The sequence below is a fragment of the Rhea americana genome, unplaced genomic scaffold, assembly GCF_003343005.1.
Source record: "Rhea americana isolate MKP2758 unplaced genomic scaffold, rheAme1 scaffold_6, whole genome shotgun sequence".
Classification (NCBI taxonomy): Eukaryota; Metazoa; Chordata; class Aves; order Rheiformes; family Rheidae; genus Rhea; species Rhea americana.
The window spans coordinates 3,253,547-3,276,605 of NW_028186756.1; the positions used below are offsets into that span (position 1 = coordinate 3,253,547).

Genomic DNA, 23,059 nt, shown 5'->3' on the forward strand with positions numbered 1-23,059 from the left:
GTGGAGGCACAGACTGCAGTATGCACACAAGGCTCTCTGAATTAGAGGCTGAGAACCAAATGAAACAAGACTCACCCTGGTAAGAGCCCCCCACCCCCCTTCAGCGATGCCTCGTCTCTCCCTGTCATCATCTACTAAGATCTCTGCCAACAGGAATTCACCTGCCATCCTGTGACGTTAAAGAACAACCCTTTCTCCCCTCTCTCAATAGCTCAAGCTTCTTGGTAGCATAAGAGAAAATGAGAGGACTCCTGTAACTTCCAGTGTTACGAGGAGAAAGCTACCAGCCCAGCTGCTCCCTGCAGTCTTTTTCATATGTTCATATTCTGAGATCCTGCTACATGATTTGATTTAATAATTCGCATTGTATTTCAATTATAGGCCTGTTTTTACATAACCTTCCTTTATATGTAAATAAAATACATATTCAAGTAACTGTTGCTTGAAACATTTGGAAACTTTTTCCCTTCAACCTACTCTTTAATCATCTATCAGGTCTATTTTCCATCTCTTTCCTCAGCTCTCTTGGTTCACAGAGATGGCTCCAACCTCAGAGATACATTAGCATTAATTCACATCCTTGTGTAATAGTAGCATTTATTAGAAGCATCTAGAAAACACTCCTCTCTAGCTGATCACAACAGTCAATAAATCTGCTACTGCCTTCTTCACATACACTAAACAACYCCAAGCCTCATGCAGAACTGCATAAACTCAGGAAGCAGGGAGGTCTCCAACACAACAAAGGAATCGCAATGCTATCCATGTCTTCTCCAGTCTCAGTAGCAAATCTCCAGTCCTTGTGTCAGAAAAGAAGTACAGATTTTAAAGAGCAATACACTATAGACTCCTCTCTCCATAAGCCAGTGCAGTGACCCCTCCACAGTAACCAATCCATCCCTGCAGTACCATAAGAAAATACTCTCAYGAACAGGCAAAGAACAAGCAGATGACTTTTACCAGTCGCTCACACATAGCTGTGTAAATCCAGCAATGCTCTAGATCAGTACAAAGCTGAGGGGGACAGCCTGAAAACAGCAGCGTGTACCTCTGTGACAGCAGCCCCTGTAGCCAATCTACTGGCACCAACCAGCTTAACTGCAGCAGTTTGGGTGACAGCACTGAATTTCTTTGCTACAGGAAGTGCTAACATGACTGCACAGTTGCTGAACCTCTGTGGCAAGCTGCAGGACAAGCTCCTTGCAGAAGGTGGCACTTGTTACCTGAAGGCCTGCACCCCATTACTGGTTACTCTTAGTCTTCATCACCGTGGTCCAAGAGGCCAATGACTGAATTAAACTGCTCTAAGGAACAGGCAGCTTCATTCCARCGTCTCCATGAGATCCTTGCACCTCCCTCTTTTTCCGGTCATTGTAGATACGTTTGCATCACCTGACAATTGTCAGTGCTCAGGAATATTATCTTTCTGCTGCATGGGGATCCTCTACAAATGGCACTGGCTTACAAAACACCACGAGCTAACAGGATGAGAGGAGACAATCACAGGGACTCGAAGATGCTGGTATCCTGCTGGCATCTCACAGGGCTCATGAAGACCTCCCTCCACTAGAGCGCAGAGACCTGGCCACAGAATTTCAGTGCACCATGGAAGACTTTTCTGGAACTCTGACTTATTTCAAACAAGCTTTGCACTGTGTGGATATAGCAATTGCAGAGGGAAAGATCTTAGTGACTGTAAATTCTGCATAGCTTCAGGTGGGTACACACAACCAGGTTCTGCAGGTAGAGAAAGCCCTTATTCCCAGCAGCCAGAGATGGCAATATGAAAAGAACCATTCCACARCTTCAATAATCTTGACTCACTTTTCAGCTCTAAGCTACCCATGGCCTACCAAATACAAATAAAGTTTTCGCTTTTCTAATTTTTCACAGGTTAATTCACAGTATCTTCCAGGTTTATAAGTTAATGACTGACTAAATTGCAAATGTGAGAGTCAATTCCTGTTTAAATTTAGAATAAATATTTTTCCTTTGCTAAGAACAATATAATGCCCATCAAGATAAGCACTCATGTCATTTGGCTGAAAGCAGCTCATCACAAACTCAAGATCTAAAACTCAAGATATATATACACATGTATATGTAAATGTACATAGACACACATATACCTCCCTATTTTATATAGCGGTTCTATACTGCTTATCAAAACAGCATTAAAAAGAAAGTACTGCAATAAGCTGAAGGTATATTTATTTAAAGCAAAACATTGTAGGGAGGTAGTACTAGGTTACTGTTACGGAATTTTCCTAGTCTGATTTTCAAGCAGTCTCACTGACAGCATCAATCCTTTCAAAGTGGCCCATCAACAGATTATTTTTTGACTTGAAAATTTTTGTGGTCTTTGGAATAGATTTATTTGGTGAACTCAGGTAGTATAGCTTTTCAAATATATTGACTAAATGAAGTGTCTCTCCAGACTATAATAAAAGGCACAAAAGGCCTCATTTTCCAAGAAATGTCAGCTACAGGCACAGAAGACTTCTTTGTACTCCGATTGTCTCTATATATTTTTCATTTACATGAGCTAATCCATGCCTTTCTTCCCACTGGCAATGTTATCAGTGAGACAAAACCTTCCTATAACAAAAATAGAATAGAAACTTGCAATTAAACAAATGAATCTGATAACAACAGAATGACTTTCTCATAATAATTTAATAAATCAAAGACACAAATATTTAAATCCTCCAGTGGAGCTGCATAAAAAGGACTGATGAATTCACCAGCTCTTCAAGTTTCCCCAAGAAGCTCAGACAATGTTATTAACCCTCTGCTCTAGTGTGATCACCTATTAAAGAGGAACAGGGATTCAGACCTCTCCACTACGCTGTTCTTTACCTCTGGAGCTAAATCCACTGTTGAATCTCCACTAAGTAAATGTGAAACATTCAAAACTACTCCATATTTTTTTTCTAATATTTCCAATTATGATGATACACTTGTAACTTCCTTTCTGGTTTGGAGGATTGCTCTGAACCCAGAAGCTTCTGCACGAACACATAGCAAGCTACTGTCCTCTGTGGTTTTCTACTAAACTAATAGAAGTTTGGAGCAAGGGGTGGAGGACAAAAATTCAAACACAGGTAGGTTGTCACTGGTTAGTTTAAGCATATAGTCATTCCAGTTTCAAGAAGTCTTGATACATATAGAAACCAAGCGCCAGACACCATGGACAGCAAATTCCCAGATAGTTTGAAACCACCAAATTCATTTAAAAACCAAACACATACCATCCCAGCTCTCCACTACTCCATAGCCCAGTGCAACTGGTCCTAAATGAAATTCTATTGAAGCTATCCTGTTAGGGAAAGCAAGCAGGATTTGAATCACCTTATTTAAACAGCTGTTTATTTTCCATTGTTCAAGTAGTAAATTTGTGTTATCCTGGCTTCTTCTTCCCTTCCTTTCTAATGTAGTTGTTTCCATCCTCAGCTGGAAACAAAGTCAGYTTTTAAAGATGATTTCAAAGCAGTTTTAGCCCAACTCTCTCAACAATTTTTATGGATTTAACAGCATGTTTTTATAAGTATTTCTTCCCCTCTTTCTTGTAAGTGTATTAAAAAGTGAAGATAAAAAATGATGGAACTAACTACAGATGCAATCTTRCAACCAGTCAGAAAATTTATTTTGCTGCTACATGCGCAAAATAAATTAGAGAAAAAAAAAATTATTTTTCCCTTTAATCTCTTCCAGCAACAGCAATTTTGGTGCTGCAAGTAAGGACAGCACGACATTTCCAGACAGAGTATATGTAATTCATAGATTCATTGTGTCTCTTTAATCACAGAGCCTTTGGGACTTTATTCTGTTCTAATCTGTGTTCAGGGCACTAAAAATCTTTCATCCTTCCAGCATTCCTGGTTYTTACATGGCTCCAGATGGTGGCCAGATGATAGGAGCCTCCTTCACTAGTTCTTGCTTAGCCAACAGGAACCAGAAACACTCTGAACAGGTCCCTATTTTGTTGAGGGAATATGGGAACAGGAGAGAGTGACGGAAGCAGGATTATTTACTAGCTGTGAACATATGAATATAAATTACAGATTGATTAAAAATGAAGCAAGTATGATTTAATTCTGGCTTTTTGAAAGAAAACTTCCCTTCCACAAAGCCAACCTATGATACGGCAACTGAAAAATCTTTCAAATGGCAGCTGCAAACACACCATGGTTGTGTGCTAAAACAGAGCACTTGGCCAGTCTCATGCCTCTGTATAAAGAAGCACAACGTTTCTTGGTTTAGTGTCCTTTCCTAAGGTGACGCTTACCTTCATTTATTTGGTGGCTTCCACTCCCCAAGCCCTAAACTAATCTCAAATAGAGAATATCCTACTTTCATACAAATAACCTGGAATAAAATCATAGAGTATATCACTGGAAAATAAAGATAAAACCACCAAAATAAAAATATTTCTTTTACCAATTTCTTCCTTTTCAAGGAAGGATCATTCAAACTGTAAAATAAGTGTAAGATCTAGTGTTTTAATGACTTCAGCTAAGCAGAATAAATATGACAGATCAAGCAAGTAAGTGCAACTAATTACACTTTACAGAGAAGTAGCCTTCTAAAAGCAGTATTTTGAAGTCTATTTCTAAAACTGTTATACCTACAAGAACTTTCAGAATCCATTATAACTTCCCAAATGAGGAAGGGAATCCAAAGCATAGCCAGTTAATTAGACCAAATGATGTGGGAAATGCAAGCTAATTAAATTCTTCTCCTAAAAGATTTATTTATGAATGTCAGTTGTGGGAGATTTGGGGGGATTGAGTGGGAAATCCTCACATGTAAAAGATCTCATCTTTGTAAGACTCTTATCAGGAATCAAGCAATCAYATTGTTGCGTGGCTTTATCAAGAATCATCACTGATTACAGAAATTTTACACAATGATGTCACTGTACACGTAATTTTAAAGTTATCCTTTCATCCTTGGTACAACTCGATGCTTGCACAAACACGAGATGTGCATTTCATTCATGAGGCAATTACAGTGGAAAACAACAGAAAACAAAATGTTGACATAAAAAAATATGTATTTTTTTAAGATAAGGAAAAAATGTCAAACAAGAGAGGAAACATGATTCAGAAGATAGAATTCTTCCTCTAAAACAGCATAATCAGGGTTTCTTTTTGTTTAAAAAGTTACATTATTGCCAAAGATTGGAAGAAAGTAACTTGAATATGTGACACTGGAAAGACTGTTTGGTGAAGAACTTGGGCCTGTGATAAGGTATCATATCAGTGCCCTCTGAAAAATAACCAGGCTTATKTAAGCTAAGCAAGCCTACATATTCTCTCTTGCTGGCAAGACCAAACAAACAGCCTCCCCACCCCAGAACAGTGACGTGGCTGACATGCAATGGAAGATCACAGCGGAGACAGCACCATCACACTGGCGCTCAGGATGGGAATCGCTACTAAYGAAGATCAAAGTAAGGGCCTGAATTAGACTATCCAGTTCAGCACTTCATATAGCACTGAACCAATGGCTGAAAAGTAAGTTTGGACATTATAATATAAAGTCCASTTCCAACCTCTGAGTTTTCTAAGAAGTTGTTTATTGAAAAATGTATTGACTTTTGAAGACTATCATGCATAAAGCTTTTTACCTACTAGCCATATATGAAGAGCCTCTCAAGCTCTTCATATTGCCCCTATTTCCTCCTCTGTCTTTATTTTCTTAAGAGTCCAGACAGTCAGCAGATATAATCCTTACTACCATAAGCGACCTTGTTATTTTTAGAAAAAAAATACTGGCAGCAATGTAAGTATTAGAAGGAGACAGAATTATAATCATCAGAGTTTGTAGATCTATGCCCATGAGTCTCAACTCTCCATATGCTCACACTTAYGCCTAGCTTCATGGAATTCGTTCTGCTCAATTTTGATGAAAACATTCATGTGTGCAAAGTCAGAAATGTGCACACTTGTGGGCTTGCACCCTGGACTATAAGTCAAAGACAAGCAGGACAGAGAATCAGTCTTATCAAAGCTCTATAAAAAGAAGAGAATATTACTTAGGGAAGGTTACCTTTCCTTAGGATTTCCAGGAAACTTTCCTCTTTACTCTGAAGTGAGCATTACAAAAGAATCATGGTTTTCCATAATTGAGAGAGGAAGAGAGCGCATGCATGCACTAGATTGACTCACCACTGTACCTTGTTCCACCTCYTCCAAAAATATCCTTTCTGCTGAGGACGCCAGAAAAGCAAATCTGTCAAGAATAGTTTACCAAGCGAAAATATCTGCTTTTCAACTCCCAAGTTAGCTTTTCTGAGTAACTTGATACTGCAACTGACCGTAAAACTTGCATACATGCTTTAATTAGAGGTAAGGGGAGCACCTACTGTTTGCATTTACAGTATATCTGGTTCATGAACAGCAGGAGCAAGTTCAGCCATCACAAATGCTCAGTTTGTGCTGTCCTGATGCATAATTTCAGCAGGGAAAGCTTCTACAACAATTAAGTAGAGCCTTTCACAGCTAAGAGATCCCTAAATTTTGGCAAATACAGTAGCTTGTGTTTTATCTTTTCTGCTGTATCTTATCAGCTGCTGCACTGCACAGATCATCAAAAGACTCCATCTCTCACTCTTCATGCTGACAATGTAGGGGCAGGGGGCTATTCTCCCACACATAGGTAGGACATTTATTCAGCTAACTCACATCAACTTTTATGGAGGATGAACGTGTAAATACCCTGCCCCACAACAGGAGGTTTTCTCTTAAAGAATGAAAAAAAAAAAACCCACAAAACCACTATCAATTAACACAGTGGTATTGCACATATTCATTACAGAGACGGATATAAAAGAAAAGAAAGCAGAAATGTAGAGCTGCTGCTCTAAATCAGCAGACAAGTAAGAAATTGCTTGTTAGAAGTTGAAACACCAACGACAGGAGATGCCCAAATGAAGGATTTTTTTGGTTTTGTTTGTTCATTTGTTTGTTTTCATTGCTAAAACATATCGGTACAGAAAAATCTGAAACCATGGGAAAAAAAGAAAGAACAYGAGAAAAAATTGATTTTCCAATTAAGAAAACTGATAGTTTATGCTGTTGAAAATTTAAATATTTTAAGTATTAAAGCAAAAAAAATCCATTTGAAAATTGTCATAGAAGCTGAATAAGAATATGATCTTTTGGCTACTGAGCAACACACAAATTTGTGAAGATTTCTACMCATGATATTGTTATAAAGAACTAACTGCTAAATACCATTTTAAGAATTAGGATGATATAAACATGTTTCTATTCATTTAAATAAGGCATTCTAAGTCAATCTACTCTGTGAATCTGATTTTACACATGACACCTTAAATACACTATTTCATAAGTTTGCTACAATTGCAAATATATGTGAAAACCAAATATTTGCCATCCTACAAGTTACTTCGGTCACCAACATGCACCATTCAAGTTATGCTTAATATCTCAGATCTTAATCAGCTTGGGTAGATGTGAGGAAAGTTTAATCTTGGTCGCAAGAGTCTAAATCTGGAGTAACTGCTGAAGACAATGGAGTTATTTCAGACATAATCAAGTAAGCGCTAGTGAAACTTAAAAAATGTTCAGAACACGTCAATCTATTTTTGATCACTCTATCACCACAGAGCAAGACAACGGAAATTTTTAAGTACGTTACTTGAAAATGCTAATCTTCACTTAATAAGCGTAGTTTTTCCAAAATATGAATCATTCTATCAATGGATGACAACATCCTATATGGACAAGAGAGGGGTTTTCCTTCAACTTCTGGTTTTGTTTAGCATTCTGCTCTAGAACAACAGATTGTTCCAGCGATGSGGCAGAAGCTGCAGCTGAAGGGCCATCTGCTAAGCTTCTCTCCAGCAAATGCAGTATCAAAAGGAGGATGTGATGGAGCACCCAGGCAACTGGGATACGCACCATTAAGTGACAGCCTGCAGGATGAAAAACTTTTCAGGGATAGTAAAGACAAACATAACCATTGTGTTTTTTAAATAAAAAATCAGGAAGATGAAGGTACTTGCTATAAACCCAGAGGACTGCTACTACATGCACTGCAAACAGAGGTTGCCTCTGAGTTTTCTTTGCTTTTAAGACAAAACTGTGGTAATATGGTAGACAAATGGTTACTTTTAGGTCTTCGGCCTATAAGCAATCAGTTACTTGTTTAACAAAATAAAATTTACTTAGTCTCCACAGCATTTTTCAGACTAGTTAGAACTCACTGGGGTTTCACCATGTCAGCTCAATTCAACATAAATTTGCTTACCAGCTGTTTCTACTGAAGGTGTTATAATACTCTTTGGAGCACACCACTCCATTATGTTTCTCTTCAGGTAATTTGCACTATTCTTAAACAAGTAACTGATTAAGGAAAGTCTATGTATATTCTGCCTATAAGGATGTATAATTCAGTGTATTATTTCATATCCCAGCTGTCAACAGAGACAACATTTTCATAGTATGTGGATTGTATAGGTGCCAGTATGAGATGAATAGTCCCGTAACTATAATCAATACTGTTCATTCAAACGACTGGCAGTAGCATTTCAGACAATCGGCAATTTTGTCAGCTTCACCGGGCTGCCCAGAAATAAACAGCTTGAGAGGAATGAATGAGCCTGTGGTTATCTATAAATAATACTAATTTCAGTTGCTTGTTTTAGGGGGTTCATCACTGCAAAGCAGAGGAGTTTCATTTTGGTGCAAAGGCATGGCAGACTTCAAGAAACTAATGAAATGCTGAAGAATTATTTTACTGTTGTTTTTTTCCAAACATCCAATTATTTTATTTGCATATAGGCACCGCTGAAAATACGAGGATCCCTCCAATGTCACAGCAGAAGGTTCTGCAGGAAACTCACATGATCTCAAGGATTTGCTACCATCTCAAAAGTCRGACTGGATTCAGAGAAATCTCCAATGATCTGAATAAAGCTACCCTGGGGATAACTAATGTCAGCTCTGAGGAAACCTGAGCAGGGTTTGGATTTTTTTTTAAGCTATTTCAGTGTTAAAATTGCCCACCCTTAAAAGAGTTTCTCACAGCCAAATAGCCCAAAGAGCTCAATGTGAATGAGACTAAGGCGCAGGCTGATGGGTGTGAGGTGAACCCAGGCAGACGGGGAACAGAAGGTACCATTCACAAGCCAGTTCACTGCCTCTCTAAAGTGAAATAGCCTTTTTTTTTTAAAAAAAAAAAAAATCATGATCTATCTGCTCCCATCTGTTGGGAGCACGGCAGGAGAAGAAATCACAGGAAAAGGATTAAAGACAGTTGACTAAAGGGGAAAAAAACCCCACTCCTCTGCCAAGTCCAGATCCCAAAGAAAACTTCCAAATCCCCACACTGAGAAAGAGATCCATTCAGTCTAGTTGAAGTGACTGTTTCTCCCTGGCAATCTTGCTGGGCCTGTGATCCATCACGGCAACACTGCTTCCCACCCTATAAGCCTGGGGATCAGAGGGTCTCCACAACTGAGGCTATGAACATATTTCTTCTCTGCAGGAAGAACTCCTAACCCATTGGGACTTACTGAGGTTTTCTACCATATTTTTACCTATTAGTAAGGAATCAAATTCCCTGGAGTGTGCTCCAGAGGGAGACAGAGGGATGACCAGTTTTCCCAAGGAGCTAGAATTGGCACTCACTTGCTTCCAGGTAAGATTTGTGCTGCCGTGAGACATCACTGCAGAGAGCTCAATACACCATAGGACTGCAGCAGTTTTTGTTGCAGATGCCCAGGAACCGAAGCCAAAGCCTCCGTCACCTCAACTCCTTCCTTCAGAGTGTAACACCGCACAGAAACTCCTCCAGATGAGCTCTGCAGAAATGTCTGGGTCCTTTGAATAAACTGTCTAGGTAACCAAACTGCTGCTGGACCAGGTCTGAAGAGTCGTATGGTTCCATCCATAACCATAAACAATCACTTTTTATTCTTACAGCCTGTTGCCAACAATATTTATACGGTGGCAATTTAAACAACCACTAAGTTGCAGCATTATCCAATTTACAAGCTTATTGTCATATAATACGTGGAGACAAAATTAACACRTCCAGCCATGCCAAGAAAGCATTTCAGTGGGCTGTTTCCAGCATGAGGACCATCAGTGAAAGGATTAATGACGTTAACCGTTAACTCCCTTCAAAGGACAACACTGGACAAACAGTGGAAGCTCACAACCCTGTTGGTGCCTCTATGCCTCAGAGGAATAAGAGGAGCTGTACCATGGAGGCTGACTTTGCAAAGAGAAAGTCAATGGCTGTTTTAAAATGAAAGTGTTTATTATACTTTTAAAGCAAAATTGTCCGTGGGACAGTCATAAAGAAAAGCCAGTTCTTTGAGAATGAGTGAGCTGACCAAGCTCCAGTTCTTTATTGGTTTTGATCATCACTGTTTCAGAGTGGATGCTTTCCTCTCCTCCCCCTATATCGGGAATATATCTCTACACTCCTGCAACTGTAATCACTGCAGCACCGTACTGTATACTTCTCTCGACCAGAGTTAAAGTGGGAATCAGTCACAAAAAACCCTGAATAAACTGGGTAGGAAGATAGCTAAACTGGTCAAATGAAGTCTTTCTGTTTCAGGTAAATGATTAATATCAGCCTGTGCTGCTAGCTAATGAAAAGTCCCTAATGACAGCTTCACTGAACAGTTCGTAGTGGATGCTGGCCTTTGTAAGAGAGCCACCCTCCCGCGATGGGCACTAATTGACCCTTTGCTTGGAAGGCTCAGCAGAGAAGCCRGTGGGCAGCATATGAACTGCAGGCCCTTCTCTCTCATGCAGAACAAAGTCATAGAGAGTATTGAACCTCCAGGAAGTTTGATCTTAATCCTTTACACTTCTATAGCATCTTTCATCCAGAAAAGACTGGCAGGATAGTAYGGCAGAATCTCAAACTGCTAGTGCCCTTCCTATACCTATTCTGCAGAATAAAGTTTCCTGCCTTTGGGACTTTTCAGTACTTTTTGCAAGCGCATTCCCCTACACCGAATTCTACAGCTGAATTTCTGAGAATCCGAAATGATAAATTCATATATTACATGCAGCTTACCCTACCTTCTTCAGAACAGAATTAGTAATYAAGGAGTAAGTTACTGTCCAGAACATTTTAATCCCCTTAAAGAGAACACYGCAATAAATTGAATTCAACCCAGCAATCAACCCTGGCATAGACAGAGCTGATATAAACATTTTTAGGGACCACATAATAAAAAGGAGGAATCATATTAATCCTGCTTGCAATTTTGTCAAGAAAAATACCATTTTTAAATTCATGCAAAGATCCTGATTAATGCAGAGTATTCCAGAACAGTAGACTCTGGAAGCAATTAACAAAACAATTCTTATTAACACAGGGAATCTCCAGACATTATCAAGGAAGCATAAAATCTTTTCAGAAAGGCCTGCAGGGAAAATATACTTTAATATCCAATTGTATTCTCCAGCGTATGCAGAGATTGCCTCAACTCAAATCTGAAAGGCATCTTATATGAAAGAAAGGCTAACGCTGCAGAACACCACAATAAGAATTTAAGACAGGAAGTGCAGATAATTTATTCTCCTGGAAGCTTCATTCAGATAAGTGGTTTATGTTGATAATGATCCAAGCTGGAATCTCACCAGGATGCAGGGGTTAGCAGCATCACTATTCATGATAGGTTCACTATTCATGAAAAATAACAGGGTATTTTTACAGATAATAGGCTAAAATGCTAGCTTTGTGCTTCAGCCAAAGGACCCTGTTTTGCCAGTGAGTTTTTTTGGATTAGCTATAGAGTGCCTCAGAAAAAAGGTGGCATCTTTTTCAGTATGCACTATCACTATTTATCCAAGTAGGTAAAGGAAGCAATGAGTTAAATTTCACAGAGAAGTCTATGCTCTTCCTTTAACGTCAAAGTCTCTATTCACAAAAGAACTGCAAAATCCATAAGTGGATGCAGAGAAAAATAGAAGAGTAGTGAAAGGATCAGAGCTAGAAAAATACGTATGGGGAGCAGGAAAACAGGAAAAAAGAAAAATGAAAATTTGAGACATGTAGATGGCATAAGTGTCTCCTGCTAAAAGCAAGGTCAGCACTTCRCACTAGAGACTATTTGATTTACTCTGTTTTGTTTCATTTGAGAAACAAAATCTTCCCTTGGCAAATTCTGCTCTACGCAGTCTATTACAGATACTTCTGAGATATTCAGCATCATTTATAAAGGGACACCTATTTCTGCTGAACGTGAACATTTTGTTAAACTTCCCAAAGCTCTGAGTGGAAATATGTGCAACATTAAACAAGGGGGTATTCAAGGGGGCTTGAAATTTAGTTACTGAAGTCAGAGATATGGACCACCTGGATAGCTGAGGAGGCAAGGTGGCCTACTGATGAAGAACCTTTGAGTTTCTCTGAGGAAYCACGGCTGCCCTAGTTCCCACATCCTTTGCTTAGCCATATGCTCAGTCAGGAACACCCTACGATGGACCGCTCTGTTTTTATCCTGCTCTACTCTCATGGCTTCACTCCTCCGAAGTCCCACAAGGCTCCCCCAAATTTATTCTGGTGTAAATYGGATCAGAATAAGACTTTGTCATGAATCTTGACTTCCCACGTTTACCTAATGGCATATGAAAAGGCTTTTCCTATTAGAGCAGAGCAATGAAACACTAAAACATTTAGGTGTTAGTGGTCACTGCAGAGACACACAACTATGCATCACTGCTTGTGATTTCTTTTCATATTACACAAAACACAAGGGGTAGTAAAGCTCATCTCTTGCATATGAATTTTTGAAATAGGACATTATGTTTGTAGAAAATATTGGTACATCCACTACACTCTGCATATAGTACAGCTATACTGATTCATGCTTCAAACAAGGTAACTCATGCACCTGGAACTGCCAAAGTAGAATCCTAGAAAACTTCATGGAGAGTAAATTGGTCTCATTCTGACCAATTCTGGAGTCATCTCACTGCCTCGCCAGGTAATAAAGTAAGGGGCTGTAGATTGTATAAAGTACGTATAGCACGCCTTTTAACCGATAAAAATTGCTAGTCCATAAAATCCGTCACAAACAGCTTGTGCTACATTCCTGAAAATGCAGTGAGCCAAAACGCACACAAAAAATTTTTCACATCCATCATCTATATACCCTTACATTGAAAAAGGCAGATTCATGTCTGCAGAAACATTTTGTTAACTGGTATGTGCTTCACTAAACTCTTTCTGTCAGGAAAAAGGTATACAGCCCCCMAAAAATCATCATTTCCAAAATAAAATTTGGCTTCAGCTGGAACTGAACGAATTTTTGAAGTCCGAAACAATTAAAAAAGCCATTGTATTTAATTCACTATTTAAGWGACTTTCTGGTCAATTCCAAACTGATCTTTAAAATCTTTTTGGAACTCCATCTGAACTGAAAGATTAGTAATTTACACAGCTCCTATCATTTTCAATCACATGTCTTTTTGAAATCATGCAATGTGATGTTCTGGGATAGACATTCCCTTCTAGGATACACAGAACGGCAGTGAGRTAATGGCACTATGGAGGAACATGGTCTGAAACTGCATGAAGTGCTCAACGTAYGTATGAGAACTGCCATTAGTTGTGTCCAATAGTGGTGAGAATCACTCTGCTGGCATGACTGAAATAGGATTAGCTAGCAAGATCATGTCCAGTTTTTCTTTAGTATTGTTTTATATTTATCAAGRAGTTATAAATAAACTGTCCTAGAAAACAGCATTTCAAAAAGGAAATTAAAAGTAGGATAGCAGATATTATGCTGACTACTTAGTCATTTATTATTACCTCAGGTCCAGCTGCTTTTGACACGACTGCAGAGATGGCAGCAAAGTTGCTCTGGTGATGCCACCAGACCACAGCATAAACACTTTGAAGAAAGATGGTCGAGTACATTAAACTTCCAAGACAATTTAGAATCCCCTTAACAGTTTAGATTCAATGCAGGGTTAGACCCCTGGGTCAGTCCTTTGCAAATCAATGGACACTAATTAGCTCTCACCTATCCGCTGAGAAACAACAGTGCATATGAACTTGAGTTCCTCACCATCAGACTATTAGAATCCAAACTTGGGGACATTAGTAATAAAACCTCAGAAGACTCAAGATCCAAAAGCTGATAAAAAAATAACTTCATCTCAGGTTCTCACGTCGGGAAGCTACGGAAAGTTCATTACCTGAAGAAAACTAATCAATTACCATTTCTCTCCGAGCCACCTCCCCCTCTGACCCCCTAAAGGTGTTTTAAGGATTTTGGCATTCACAGCAGGATTCAAAGACCAATCAAGATGTGTCAGGATGCAGCAAGCCTGTGATTCTTCACATGAACATGGCTAACTATTTGAAAAAAAAGCAAGTAGCCTCTGCTTGAAAATAGTAATTAAAAGACACTGGCACTCAGTACCTCCTGAGACCAACGCAATCTTACAGAGCTCAGGAGGGACAAAGTCGAGTGTTGAAGGCACCCAGGGATTTATAGGACTGGATTCCTAATCTTCTTTTTAGCAACTTGGATCAATGTTCTCTTTTCCGTGGGGTCCCTTAAACCTTCAGTACAGGTTAGGGTGAGTTTTACCATTGACTTTTGAAAAGGACTGTAAGACTAGATTTCCCTGATTTCTGCTGTATAACTTCCCTATCTCTCAGCTGTCTAGTTATCATGCTTTAAATGGAACTTTGAGTTAAGTCTGACTGCCTTCTCCTATAACATAAAGTATTAGCAAACTCATGTCCACCATTTGCCTTAGATACACTGCAGTGCCACTTACGAAGGTGATCATCAGGAACTCGGTACTACTCACATTAGCTGCTGCAGATGCTAACTGGCAAAAGCCAGCCGCTGAGTAGTAACTCTTCAGAAATTGGTGCTAGACTAACATATGCTGCTTTCTCTAGAAAACATCAGAGGATTCAAAGTCTGAGTTGCGTTCAGAAAAGGAACTGCAGCACCTCTCTCTGACTAGGATCTGTGAAATGGAAGTCAGACACAGAAATTAGAGAAGGCAACAATCCCTTAAATGCACTGCCYCATATCTCTTGGGAAAGTTAGCTGCTGTGAGACTCAAATTACAGCGTGTCCTACAAGCCTCACTGCGAGAAGCCAACAGGCAGTTCTGCTTCAACTGAAGGCATTTCTTTCTCCCACCACTCAAATAAGCAGCCCCAGTGTGGATCAGGTAAGCAAAAGTCAGGCAAATGCTGTGTTGTAGAAGTGTAAACTATACTTATTACAAAGAACTTCTTAATATTCTTAATATTGAACTTGTTTTCTTTCCAACAAGTTCTTGTTTGCTTATCTCAGGTGAAGAGCTGAGCCTCTTTTCTCAAGTGACAGATTAGCTTTTTGTACAGCTGCAACATGTTCTCCTAGGTTCATCAGCAGGAACGCATGTCATCTTCTGGCAAGCACAGCAAATTAGTAAGTGCTATTTTATTTGTTTTTCAGAAGCATGAAGAGTTGTTTTAATTATTTATCCAAAGGAAGGGTGAGGTATGAAAGAAGTGATCAATAAAATGGAAGAGGCCCTTCTTGCCAAGGCTCTCCAAGTTTTTCACTGCAAACAGTCCTTCAACATCTGTCATTGTAGGTAAATTGTATTACCCTTGCATAAGAGACGGCAAAACTATGCTACTAAAAATGATCAATTTATTTACTCCAAATCATAGTAAAAGCCAGCAGAAGAGCCAATGATTTCCAATGATTAATCCCTTGACCATACAACTTGTGGCCAAATGCTAGAKGTTTGCACAGGGCAAAACTACTGATGGCAGCAAGCACCACTCCACAGCTCAGTGAAAAATAATGAAATATGCAGGGGGTGAAGTATACATGGAATATATATCAGACAGTGAATATATATTTCCAGATACCATTTCTAAAATAGTTATTTTATTAAAAAGTACTCATGACAAGTGGAATCACAGTGCAGCCCTACACTTGTCCCCCATTCCTGATCGGAATTTCAAACATCACTTTTGACTAAACCCTAACGAATACAAGCCCAACACAAGGGCAAAGACCAGTCACCCAAATGCAATTGCAGAACTTACAAGTAGTCTGAAAGTGAATGCGTAAATTGTTTTTGAAAAAAATAAAAGCAACTTTGAGCATATCTGAAATGTCCAAATAGTCTAGTAATTACACACAAGTGATCTGATAGGTCACTCCATTTCAGCAGAAAAGTGCTCACTTATCCAACTCTAGGAGTGCAATTCATCCTGTTTACAAGTGCCTGGGCAAGTTACCTGCATCRCAGTGTTCCTGCAGGTTGATCCTCATGCATAAGGGCCTCTGTGCCTCCTATTAGTGTCTGTGTGATAGCTGCACATTGCCACTTGCTATTTTAGATGCAGTTAGGAAGAAGAGGAAACAAGACTCAGCACCTCAGAATTCAACAGAAAGACAGGCAGGATTGACTGCTAGATGGAGGCATTGGCATAATTTCTTCCTTCATTCTCTTCTTTTTCACACAGAAACGTTATCTCCTTTTTCTCTGTGATGGTTTTACTCATGAGGATTACATCTTGAGAAAGGCACACACTGTCTTTGAATGTTTCACATATAAGTACACACTGGTAAATGAAATACTACAGAACTATTTCCAGACTCACTGAAATACAGTCACTCCAGAATACATATTGTGAAGCTCTGTGATAGGTGTTAACATCTGCACTGCAATACCTACAAACATCTGAACACAAGCCTCTTATTCAGAGTCCTCATAGAATGACTGCAAATTAAAAACTCAAAGATGTTTTCAAGTTCAAGGTTTCTAAGGCATTTGATACTCTAAAGTTCAACAGTAATATAAAGCAGGTAATAACTGAGAGATGCATACATTTGCCTCTGATGGGAAACACAACACATACTTCTGAAAGAATAAGTTGCTTCACTACAGTGATCATTAGACAGTTTCTATAAAACTAGTTTGATCTAGATCAATCATTTTTAGCTTTCTATTTTTAGACTGCTACATTGTTCTAATGGAGATACAAACCCTTGTGTAGCAAATTTAAGCCTCATGACAATAGGTATGGAGTTTTTAGGTTGTCTTATGAAGCTGCCTTAGAAGGCAGGCCTTACATTGCACAGAATAAAAATTACTGATCCTAGGCAGTACCTTGAATACCAAACATGAAACCAACATAAACATCTTTCCCACAATAAGGGTACCACAGTTTTCAATGATACTGTTTGATTTGAAACTGAACTATAAAAATAAATAGCTGCTACTTTAAAATAACATATTCCAGAACTTGTAAGCATGTCTAACTAAAACAATTAGCATTCCAAAAGGAKTAATGACAAAATATGTACTTTAGGTGGAAAAATGTTAAGTTGTTGGATTGTGCCAAAAATAAAAAACCATTAAAGATACACCAGCTCCCTCTCCAACTTTTCACTTCACACTGTCTTGCATAACAAACCTACACTTGTAGTGGACTGGCCTCCTACCTCCCAGACACTACTGGGACAGACCCAGTGCACAGTGAACCCAAGGGAAAGAAACCTGCCATCTTCTGTAGCTCTTGAACAGTTCCTGAGACTGCACACTGTTSGTGTTAAAAGCTACTGTGGCATGCTAGTTTCCCATCACAGCAACTCCATTTCCTTCTGGAAGTGGACTACAGCTGTTACACATTTTGTTAGGATTTGGAGTTAATTAGTAGCTCTCCAACTCACGTTAACAGTCCAATAGGTTCTGCAGGCCCACTGCTATCTAAGAAAGAGCATGAATTGATCTCTAGATCAGCACAAAATCTCTCTGAAATTAAACAAGGAAATGGCTCTCTGCATAGTGCTTTACTCTCCACTCATTCAGTGAACTTCATAAGAGTGTCCATATAATAAATAYGGAGTTAAGTATAATCATAACACCTAAACAGTATGTAAATGCATATATATGTAGCATAGGAGAAAAGAGGATTCAGCTTATTTTAAAATAAAGAAACCCTTTAAATTATAAATTTAAAGTAATATGGGTGCTATTAGTAGYATCAAGACCACATTCAGTTTAACAACAATTCATCTGGTTTGCAAGAAGTGTGGACCAGCTTTAATGGAAAAATATCTTATTTCACTTTTCCATCTATCCCAAAATCGCAAAAACTTTGATTCCTGAGCTAAAAACAGCTTATTTTCGTTCTTACACAGCAGTAACTTGCAACATTTGAGGAAGTTCCATAGGATCAAAGGCATTTTTCGGATGAGTAATGCACAGAGTTGTGAGGAGAGCACGTTTCCAGGTGTTTTACCACAGAATGCTTAGAGAAACCATGGTGCATGTTTTATTGAGAGGTAGGCACTTACCCTGTGGTCTTTATTCAGGCAAAACCACCAGTGTATGGCCTAAACTTGGCRAGACTTTCAGAGAGACATGCTTATGCTTTTGGCACCAGGGAGCTGACCACTTTCAGCATCAGTGTCCTTTGCCAGCTGGACAAGACTACACAGATGCAAGGGAAGCAAATTATCTGCCCACTGGCAAAAAGAAATGCTGAGCAGCACCTAGGGATAAAGTGTGTGCGTGCATGCGTGCACGCATACATGAGCATATACATATGAGCCTGTGTGTCAGGAAAGGGAATAAATACAGTTAAACTGGAAAAATTATCCAACACCAGCCCTGTGGTATCATATTTGAAACCTTCTCAGAACAAAAACCAGACATTTCTTCCATTAAAACCATCTTAGATTAATTTTAAAGAATAAGCACAAGGAGAACAAGGATGATAAAGAATAATTTTCTGAGGAAGGTAGAATTCTGAAACCCTCAAGAAAGTGCCCAAACAGTTAAAGGATTTTAGCAACTTAAGGTAACTACGTGATTATATTTTCCCTCTTTCATTTCTCAGAGAACAAGTGCCTGTGGGGCAGAGAGAAGAAAAAAACCTATACACCAAAATTTGGTAAAATGTAAAAAAGACCCTTCTGGGTTAGGAAGATATATGAGAAATGAATTTAAAAAAAATTAATGGGACAAGAATTTACAGCTGATAGCTTAGGCTTAGCAGAGAGAAAGAATCTGCCTGTAGATTAATTAGATTCTGCAATCAGAAGTCCCTTTTTTCCTGTACACATCCCACCACTATCACTACATGATCAACAGATTTTTAACAAAAAACTAATGCTTTCTTTTGAGAAATTCCATGGAGATTATCTGTAAGATTGAGTTTGGTTTTCTAAATATTTCTCAGAAATTGTACATAATCCAAGAGCACATTTGTTGGCTGTAGAGGTGTACAACAGCAATTTTTTGCAATGACAGTGCAGAGAGGGAATATGAGATCTGTGTGCTAATGAGCTGACACTGCAGAGGCTAGAGCAGTGTTAGTATAGTGCACTACAAGTACAGAGCAGAAAGACATACACGGGTTATTTCTAGGGAATATGATCTACAGATCTGTACGCATAGTTCTACATTAATACTAACACTCTCCATCAGAGGTTATAATAAAAACGTGAAGAATGCTTGACTGATGAATTTGAGCTGTTAAACTCTTAACATTTTGAAAAAGACAGCTCCCTCCCTTTGTGAGCAATTTTGAAGGAAAGATATGCCATTCATGATTTACTTCATTTTATCCATATGAACCTCAAGTTAACTTTTTCCTTTTTGTTTTCTCTAATGACAGAGCTGCATATTTTAAGAGATGAATAAACCCCCAAAGCCAACAAAAAAAAAAAAACAAAAAAAACTTTAATTCACCTTTAAATACACTGGAATTTTCACTTGTGTTTGCACTTACTTTCTGTGAAGGTATCACATAGCTAAATAAACAGGCGAGTAGATAGAGAGTGGATGAATACCATATGCGTGTGCACACATGTGTGTGTAAGTGTAAATTAAATACATAGAAAAGCTCAGTGTTAGCAGTGAAACAGGGAATACAAAGGCTGTACATGGAAATCAGATTGAGCATCATTTAACTGAAAAGGGAATGAGAGGGAGGGGCTTAGGGCAGGATTTTTTTTCCTCTTTTTCCTTTTTGCTTCTAAACAAGTTTCCTCTCATCATGGGATACTGCCAAATCAACCCCATCAGAGGTTGGCTTTTTATTTCTGGCTCACGAAGATGCTTCAGAAGAGATTTTTTCCTGCCTCTGGAATGCACCAGATTGCACCAAGCAGGCAGGATGTGCAGTCGTACAGTAAGAATATGAGCCTTTCCTGAACAAAGCCCCACTCAGTTCCTGCGCACATGAACRTTTGTTACAGTCACTGTCATATACTTCAGAGCAAAGGGGAAAAGCTAATGGTTACCGATTAGTACAGGCGCTAGGCTCAACTTACACATGCTACTTTCTCTGATTTCCTTTCAGTTTCTTTCCATATCCCACCACAAAGTCAGCTGCAGCCTCTCTCYCCAGTGAAGGCAGGCAGAGTCACTGCAGGTTTCTCATATGGGTCCTTGCCAATTGCAAATATCGATCAAAAGGTTGTGTGACAGCACTCGAGACAATTTATGCCCATCTTCAATAGAAGTAAAAACGTTGTGGAAAGGATTCCTTCGTGGCTACGGCAGCACCCTGAAATTATCTGCTACTCCACTAGGAAGTGAGGATATTTAGGCCAGCACGTTTTACAGGTTAGCCATGTAGCGTGATGAGCTATTAGTTCCTCATCACGCATTGATATGTATGCGCATTCTGACTCTCAGAGATAACTGCTTACAGATCTGAAAAGAGCAACTGTTCTCAATGACTGGTGACTTGGACTCACTGTATTATTTTCCTACCAACAGCATAACTAGATGGTTGGCATTGCTACGGACAAGGTCACCTTTTCATTTTCTTCCTTCTGTTTCTTTTTTCACATCTGCTATTTTTAAATAGGTTACTATAGGTTGGTATCCTCTSGTCCAAGGTTCCTCCAGAGATTCAAATTCTCCAAATTTTACTGCATTAGTGGTATGTCTGTTGGAACATGTAGCCCAATACAACAGAATACCAACTCTTATCTTGCTAAATTGCCGTAGCTTTCACTAAGCAACRACAAAAATCATCAGCCATCAGAAGATGAGCAGCACACTAACTAAATAATATACTGACTGCCTCTGAACAAGTGTGCTTCACTTGTCTTGGTGGATCTGTGAAAAAGTGCTGGTAGAACTTTTAAAGACAATTAATAATTAATCATCTAAGCAGTTTAATGTATTTAGTTTAAATCCATATAATTGATATTTAGGAAACTATGTTTGAGATACAGCCTCTTGAAGGGATTACACTGATTAAGGATTAATAGTCAGATGTTTGTTGTAAGAGCTATTGAGGCAGGATAGGATTAGTAAAATAAGATGCAAAGTACAGGCACACTTATTTACTCTTTTTTCCACTTTACTGAATATTTTAATTGGATATTACATAAATACCTCCCCCCCAAAATTTTAAAGGTCCTAATTCAAAGCTCCTTTAAAAACTCTGAYGCTGCACTAACAAGAAACAATCACATGGGGGTATGTTAGAACATCAGCCCGCAATTTCTCCAAGTATTTCCTTATTGTATGTTTTCCAASCATGAATTCCCAGAAAATATCTGAAATTCTAGGAAGAATGAGATATCTATTTTTCTAACCTTCATATTATATAGGAGAAAAATAAAAGAACTATTCTAGCCCTCCTAAAAAAATAAACAAATAGGATATTCAAATGGTAACATTGTTCTAGGATATTCAAATGGTAACATTGTTCTAAAACAAAAAATAATAATATTCAGGACTCCACATTGGTACAGTACTTCATCTTCAAAAAAATCTTATACTGAGACTACGTGAACAGAAATCCTGTTTACAATACAAAGTTGGTACACTCTAAAGAGGTCCTTTAGATCATATACATACATATTTCTGTATATTGTAAAATGTATGTAACTACCTCTCAATAAGACACTATACGTTTTCAAAGGTTTATGAAAAAAAACTGTAAAAAGTTCATTCAGACAGCAAAACGAATATTCACTAGCTACAATTGGTAAATGAATGCTTTCTTTAAATGCAGCACACACACCAGTCTTTCAGAAAGGGATTTCTCTTTCTAACACCATATTAACACAGTTCATTAACAAAGTTCTATTTTGCCTTCTTTGCTAATAAAGGCTCAAATTGTACCTAGGCATTGCTTGTGCAAAGCTATTATTCATAGTGCTAAACATCCTGATTCTGTCTTCTCTCCCTTCAGATCTAGCGGTATTCATCAGTTTATAATCTCTTCAGTTTTTAATCAGGACTTTCATTGAAAGGAAAAAAAATCTAAAACAAAACAGTATTTTAGAGTACAGGAGGCAAGTAAGCCCCTCCAGCTCTRTCTCAAGGTCACTTGTAAACAGCCGTTTCTGTTTTACTCCTACATGGTATTATTTGCGAGTTATGCTGTTTCACACAGCTAGGCTGTAGTCTTAGCAAAAAGGCATGTCACTCCGGCAAGGATTCACTGATCACGTCTGCACAACACTGCTATGTAAGTAACACAGGTCGTTTTTCTGTAAAACAATTAAGGGGGGGGGGGAAGGACTGGTAAGAGAACTTTCCCTAAGATATTATTAAATCATACAACGCTGCAAAGCCACTAAACCTCATGTCAGTAGACACACACACACACACACACATTTGTTGCACTGCATCCTATGAATGATACCTCCAGGCTACCAGGGAAAAACTGAATGCAGGGATAACAGGGAAATAATTTTTAAAAGGCATGTATTTACTTACAAGCATTTGTCACTGAAAAGCTGTTGGAAGAGTCCAAATGATCGACATGATAGTTCAGATGGAAGGGCTTTTCTGTGGTGTTTTGGTTCGTGTTGTATAACTGCACAGCAAACCGAAACGCACTGTGCTCCTGAACAGTGTTTCTCATGAAAAGTCCACCTATGATGGAAAAAAAAGGGGGGGGGGGGAGGTATTTCAGAACGAACCGTAAGAAGCGGCAGCTGTAGTAAGTTGCCTCCCCGCGCGGCACGCCGCGGCGGCGGGCACGCGGGACACAGGCGCTCCCGGCCGGGCGCCCAGGGCGGCCCGCCGCGGCCGCTTCTCCT

The 23,059-nt window shown here is 38.9% G+C and overlaps 1 protein-coding gene across 2 annotated transcripts in view; it reads right to left on the minus strand.

Moving 5' to 3' along the window:
* GRIA3 (glutamate ionotropic receptor AMPA type subunit 3) overlaps positions 1-23,059 on the minus strand; it is a 154,812-nt gene that overhangs the window by 130,852 nt on the left and 901 nt on the right. For both annotated transcript variants that reach the window (XM_085319683.1, XM_085319682.1), the window contains exon 2: positions 22,734-22,892. In XM_085319683.1, the coding sequence (XP_085175809.1) occupies positions 22,734-22,892 (159 nt within the window). The remainder of the gene's footprint in view (positions 1-22,733; positions 22,893-23,059) is intronic.